Raw genomic sequence first — 6471 nt, forward strand, 5'->3', positions numbered from 1 at the left:
TGTACGTATGCACTGTTGACTAGCCATAAGTGGAAGTTGTTTAATCTTACCTTACTTTCAGAGTGCATCACCCTATAACGCAAATCCTTAATAAAATTTATGGGACAATGTAGTTAGCCAGAATTTACTCGGGTATAAATGCAAAAAAGCAAGTTATTCTTTGATTGTACCGATGTTCATAAACCTCTAGTTTTATTCTTATTTAGTCAACAGTTATCATCTTTTGTAATGTTTGTTATATTTGGAAACACATATAATCACTTAAATGATAATACTTTGTAAATATTTATTCCTTTGAACATGATGTGCATAGTGAATGAACTATGAAGAAAGATGCTGTTTCTTTCGCATACACTTAATTAAACTTGCCTATATCACGTCTGAGAAGCAGGAGTGACTTGATTTATATTAAATTTTACATAATTGTATGATCATAGATGCAGAAAATAATATTTGGAAAATCTAGCACATCCTCTGTTTTTGGGAGCTACAAAATTCTGCAGAAATTGTGAAATCAACAGGGAATTGAATAAAATTCGATAGTTACCTAGGGAAAATTAATTTCCCTCCAGATTCATTAATAACAACCTATTCCTTTCTAGTTTTACAGCCTTGTCAGTTATTTTTGTTATATTCCCGTTTCCTTTTGATTGATATAATGTTTGTTAGTTGGACGATCATTGTTCGTGTTGCTCTTCTGTGTGTTATCTTTATATTCTCATAACTGTTCAGTTATTAAGTAACTGATATTTGACACTCAGTCTCTGGTAAATTTGTTAATGATATACTAAATTTGCATTTTATTATATGCTACTGTGTGTAAAACAATTATAAACTAGGCAGAACAGTTTAAGTAAATGGTACAAGTGCAAAGAAAGTTTTATTAGTTAAACTGCCTTTGTCATGCTTGAGGATATCATAAAAAGTTGTAGAATATTAAATGTTCTGAATAACAAAGGAGATTTCGTTATGTGAACGTAAATATTACCGGATTTCGAACGCATCGACCCAGCCTAGTATTTTTTATCGCTTAGTAAGTAAAAACTAATGTTTGAGCTCTAAGCTTTCATATTTTGTAATACTCATGTACAAAATACTAATTTTTACACTTTTTTGGAACAATCAATTAATGAAATTAGTTCTAATGTTAAAACATCTTATATCCACTGTTGCTTCTTATCAACATAAATCAGTTCACTGGCTATGCGAGGTTGAATAAATGTCGAATCGGCAGATAAAGGTGTTAAGTTCGGAAAAAAATTTAAACAATGGATCACATTACCGTCCCTGATAATTGACTCATTTGTAAATTTTTATTTCAATATCATACTACTATCAAGTAGTTAAAGTATGTTCAATGAAATGTTTGTGTAAGTGATGCCTTGACATTCCTGTCTGAGCTTTAAAACATTTTGGTAATGTTGCGCTCACTCAGTTAGATGGCTTACTCATACAGTTTTTACTGTCACTCTATAGAATACCATCAACAGAAACTTAAAAATGAAGTGTAGACATGATCAGAAACCAGTAAACATGAAATGTAAGCTCTTTTCCATTTCAGTTTGTGTCTTATTGGATGTAGCGATTCATACTAGCTTGTCAGAAGGGAGCAAAATATAATTCCGAAGGACACATTTTCACTCCTTTTAGGAAGGACAGTTCTGAGTTGTGTCCGTAATCAAGTTTTATGAGTTATGATACTTCCGAAGACTTTATGAAGACACTGTTATCCAAAGCTTTTGGTAATGTCGTCGAAGGGATATAAAGTATAACCGTCACATGTTCTTTGGGGCTGTAGATACGTACTGCTGATGAGTACTAACATGTACTTAATACTCAGATGAATTCCAAAAACAATCAACTTAATAATATTTATCGATAAAATGCAACATCTCAAACCTAATTTATAGTGTATGATTGACAATTTATTAAAATTTAATTGGTTAAAAAATTTTTCATCACTATCAAATCTTGTAGAACTCATGTATTATATTCAGTTCCTTAACAGTTTTCAAGAAATAGTTTCAATTCAGATGATTCAGTGATGTAAATCCTGTGAAGGGGATTGTTGTCATTTGGATTTTAGTGGAAGAAAAATTATTCAAGCATTATGAGAAGTAATACCAATCTTGCATTTAAGGTAATCGATATGATCGAATTGAATTCACTGAGACCATGTTTGGTAAATAAATAACGACCTTTTATCAGTAACGGATTCCTGAAAATGCCTAAAATTAAGAACCCTCTCTTTTGTCATTGGAGGGCACTGGAAAACCAGTGCCAAAAGAACCACTATTGTTCCCAAAAAGCTTTTATGAATAAATTTTTGTCGTTATTTTAAACTATGAACTAACGTTCATTTTATCCCTAAATTTCTACTCTGTGCATTCTTCATTTTATAACTAATCAAAGAATCATTTTTCTCATTGATTAATGATTTTTTACCATGTTGCTATCCACCCAAAATTTATGGAAAGAGTAAGTGCGGCTGTAACCGGCCAAGTCACATTTTTTATTAATAACCTGACTTTTTGATTAGCTGAAGTAAAAGAGAATCACAGTTGTTAATGTTCAGTTAAACCGAGACGGTGAGAGGCTTTCAGTTTGTCTAAGTGAACCCACTATTTAAGAGGGTAGAGGAAAATGTGGATCCCTTAGAAGGTGAATTCTTACTGGAACAACAGCTTTAAGTAACTCAACCACCAATAAGCTGAGAAATCTTACCAGCTTTGTTTCGTTTTGTTCCCGCATCTTGAGCTCCACTCTTCGCTGACGTATTTCCAATAGTATAAAAGAAATGAACTGTTAGCTTAACTTTGAGGTATTCTGTATTTAACACCAATGTTATGGTTTACGTTGTGACGGGAGGTATTCAAAATCTGATACTGATACACGGTGTGCTACGCGCTAGCCACCAATTGACTAATTGGGTAAGGACACAAGAGTGAGCGAGAAAGTTTATTGAGCTACTGAATAAAGTGCACGAATACTCATTCATATATATACCACTTTATCCTTAGGGAATTGATACATTTCTTAGCCAATGAAACACACTTGTCCTATAGGTCATTTCTGATTTATTTCCAGTCTACTTGACCTTTTATTTTTATATATAAATGTTCTTAACAAGTATATGTGTGATCAGATTGTTCGAAATGTATTGCGCTAATATATCACATAGTTCTGATAATCTCCGTCTTCTTATCACACTATCAAAATTTATCAAACGGACTAATTGCTTTAAATTTCTGATTATTATCGATTGACCTTCTCATCAGGCTACTTCTAATAGGCTCTCCTTATCAGTTTACTTCTAGTTGATTTTGTTCGCTATGACGCTTAACCTATCTTTGCACATTACAGTAAACCAGTAAAAAAGCTATCTACTCTATGTTTCAAATAATCCAATCTTCAAGTAAAAACTAACTTGTGGAAGTATTTATAAATAAGATAACACTTACTGGCAAGCATGCATATGACGCCATCTCTTGAGGAGGACATAACACCTGTTTGCAAAATTCCCATGTGTTTCAGGAAATACTTACATTAAACTTATGAACACGTTTATCTAACCGTACGTAAATATCTAAATAATGTATTATGATACAGAGACGCCAATCATCACTTTGTTTTCAATCAATTATTTGATCAAAGCTTTTAAAAACTTATTACCCATGCGCAGATTTTTAGAAATATTTTAGTTCAAAAATTTTGTTACTGAGTGCGAACTATTTATTTGAAGATAATAATAATAATCGTAAATGAGATTTTAAGAGTTAATAACTCAAATTTTATGCTCCTGAACTTTTAATTTTAGCAAATATTTTGGTCTGAAATGGAAACATTTGAAAGCAGCGGTCTTTTTATCGTCAAGGCCAGAGTTCCACAAGGTAGAAATCGACGAATGGCTATTGGAGTTATTTGTGTCGACCAGTTTCGTGGAGCTGAAGCGAATGTGGCATGTCGAAGCATAAATTATCCATTTGCTTCATCATATTCTTCAGTAAGTTAATTACCTCAAGCCTACACTTAGTTTATTTCTATTTATTTCATTGTAACCACTATTTCTAGGTCAGATTTATCATGAATTATGAGTAGTGAATTTGCAAATACTAAGGTACTGAATAACTACTTTATATCAGTTATTTAACTGCAATTCCAGTATGAAAAAAATATATTAGCCAAACAATTTTTGTAAATAAAAAGTAATGGAATACTGTTTTCTGGTTTTTCTAAACTTAATCATTCAACAGAAACCCACTATCTCAACATCCTACGGGAGCTAAAAATCTTCAAACATATGTGGGGTTTAATTTATCCTACAGATATACTACTAGAACTGTAAACGCGATACTGGCGATCCCAGAGTCTGTGTGAAAGCTATATTCAGAACAAAGACAACATAGCTTTAAACTTTATCAGTCTCGTAAAAATAACAGTTTGATTAGTACAATAATTTAAAGGAATTACAACCAATAAGTGGAACACACAAACATACCGACCAGTACTGCGTGTCTTGTCGAAATGAATAAAAATATGAGTCACACTAATATGATAGGATAATAATGTCCTTCAATTAGCACGTTATATGCAACAGGAATAGTCAACAGACACATCAGACCAGATTAACGTGTTGGGAGCTTAAGCAACGATTTGATTGATTAGTTATGGACATAATTAACGACATCCACATCGTTTTTAATATTTCCAACTCATGATATTTGGGTAACTTTGAGACAAATGTCCGGGTTGCCTATATCAGGCTAAATTATCTTCAATCATTACAAACTTGAGAAGCTGATATCCAACTTTTAATTGACTGAGATTAAATATGTTACTCATTAGAATTTAGCCAAGAAGTCTATAATCTATAAGACTAGTAGCTTTGTTCATTGTAATAATAAACCGATTTAAAGTTTGTCAATATTTTTCAGGATATTTATTTTCCTGTTATTAACGATTAAGACTAACTTAAATCCATCTCTTCCAGAGTATAGGCCCCTTGAACTAACGGTAAGCATTTACAAGTTGTCATCAGAAATAAAATCCAGTAAGTGAATTTCCTTCGGCTTGAGATACACTTGTACTGGTGTTGATATTTAAACTAGGACTCGAAAAAAATACTCATAACTTCAAACTCCCAGGCGTTAATTCCTAGGCTACAGAATCGTAATACCCACCGACTTACTAAACTTCCGTGGTATTAAATAATCTCAGCATTCTTTATATCAGCCACAGTATAAATCTCCCACTCACTAATGTAATGATATGCTTCAAATCATCATCTTTTCACAAACTTTTTAAACGATAAAATTTCTACGGACTATAGACACGTAAATTTAATATTTAATCGATTGACCTGAAGTGAAGCCCATAGTGTACTAAATAGTGTAAATGTACTGATTTTGAAAATATTAGTCGATAATTTACGGACATTCGAAACTGTTATGTGCACATACAGTTGTCTTTATCAAGATGCTTTTTTTTCTACGAACCATAATGTCTATCTTTGCAAAACAATAACACAATATTGACTGGAACAGAAGTTAAATATAGTTTCTCTTACTTTCTATGCATTGTTTGTTCTTTATATAATCTCTTACATTTCTTAAGCTTTCTACAGAAGATATTTTTTCCAGGCTTTTCGTAAGTTTTGTTTTTTTTACATGTCAGTTATTATCTCTCTTCAGTCAAAGTCTCTTGCAAAGGATTATATATTTAGTACACCAACCCACTTATTATAATTGGCTAAATATATATTTAATATCATTTTGTGCGATGCCAGTGGTAGACCGAATGTGACAAAGCAGTTATGAAGGACTTAAATCACTGAAACAATAGTTCTTTAATTTAATGTTAACCTTACAGTGAAATTCATAAATTTTATAAAGTTTCTTCAGTTTTATGCTAAGCATATGATTCATCGCACTATTAATCCTTTGGTTCCAAAGATTGTGACTCAGGAACAAATTTACTGACGCCCTTCATTAGATTTCCACAAAACCCCAAGAGTCTTGCAATCCTTTTATTACAACTTGATAAAGACACTATATTTCATTGTATACAGACCCAAAGCGTTCTTTACTATATCTCATCAAGAACTTATTACTACTATTTACTGAATATATGTCCACTAACATTTATATTAGCACAGCAGGTGCTTCATAGTTTAAATATAACAGATATTTGACTGAGAAAAAATTTCATTCTTTCTGAAGCACAGATACTTTCCATCCCAAATTCACAGTCAAACAAAAAACAGGAATGAACTGATTAAATAAATTAATTTTAGTGTAAGACGACTCAGTAAAACCTATTTGATATTGTCTGAATTTTAACAAAAGTACTTTCATAGAGTTGAGATCATGAGTCAATTGAAGCTAGACTACCATGGAAAACCTGGAAGCACTGGACGGCCGTTTCGTCCTATTATGGGACTCCTCAGCAGTGCGCGTCCACGAACCCACTCTC

The 6471-nt window shown here is 32.3% G+C and overlaps 1 protein-coding gene across 1 annotated transcript in view; it reads left to right on the forward strand.

The window, feature by feature from the left end:
- The window catches only part of Smp_159060 (macrophage scavenger receptor-related), a gene marked incomplete at both ends in the record, with an annotated part of 19943 nt that extends 15931 nt beyond the window's left edge, over nt 1-4012 (forward strand). The window contains one exon of the mRNA XM_018794257.1: nt 3818-4012. Coding sequence (XP_018648688.1) covers nt 3818-4012 — 195 coding nt within the window. The remainder of the gene's footprint in view (nt 1-3817) is intronic.
- Nucleotides 4013-6471: the final 2459 nt, after the last annotated feature.

The sequence above is a fragment of the Schistosoma mansoni genome, chromosome 1 (genome assembly GCF_000237925.1).
Source record: "Schistosoma mansoni strain Puerto Rico chromosome 1, complete genome".
In the NCBI taxonomy this organism is placed as follows: Eukaryota; Metazoa; Platyhelminthes; class Trematoda; order Strigeidida; family Schistosomatidae; genus Schistosoma; species Schistosoma mansoni.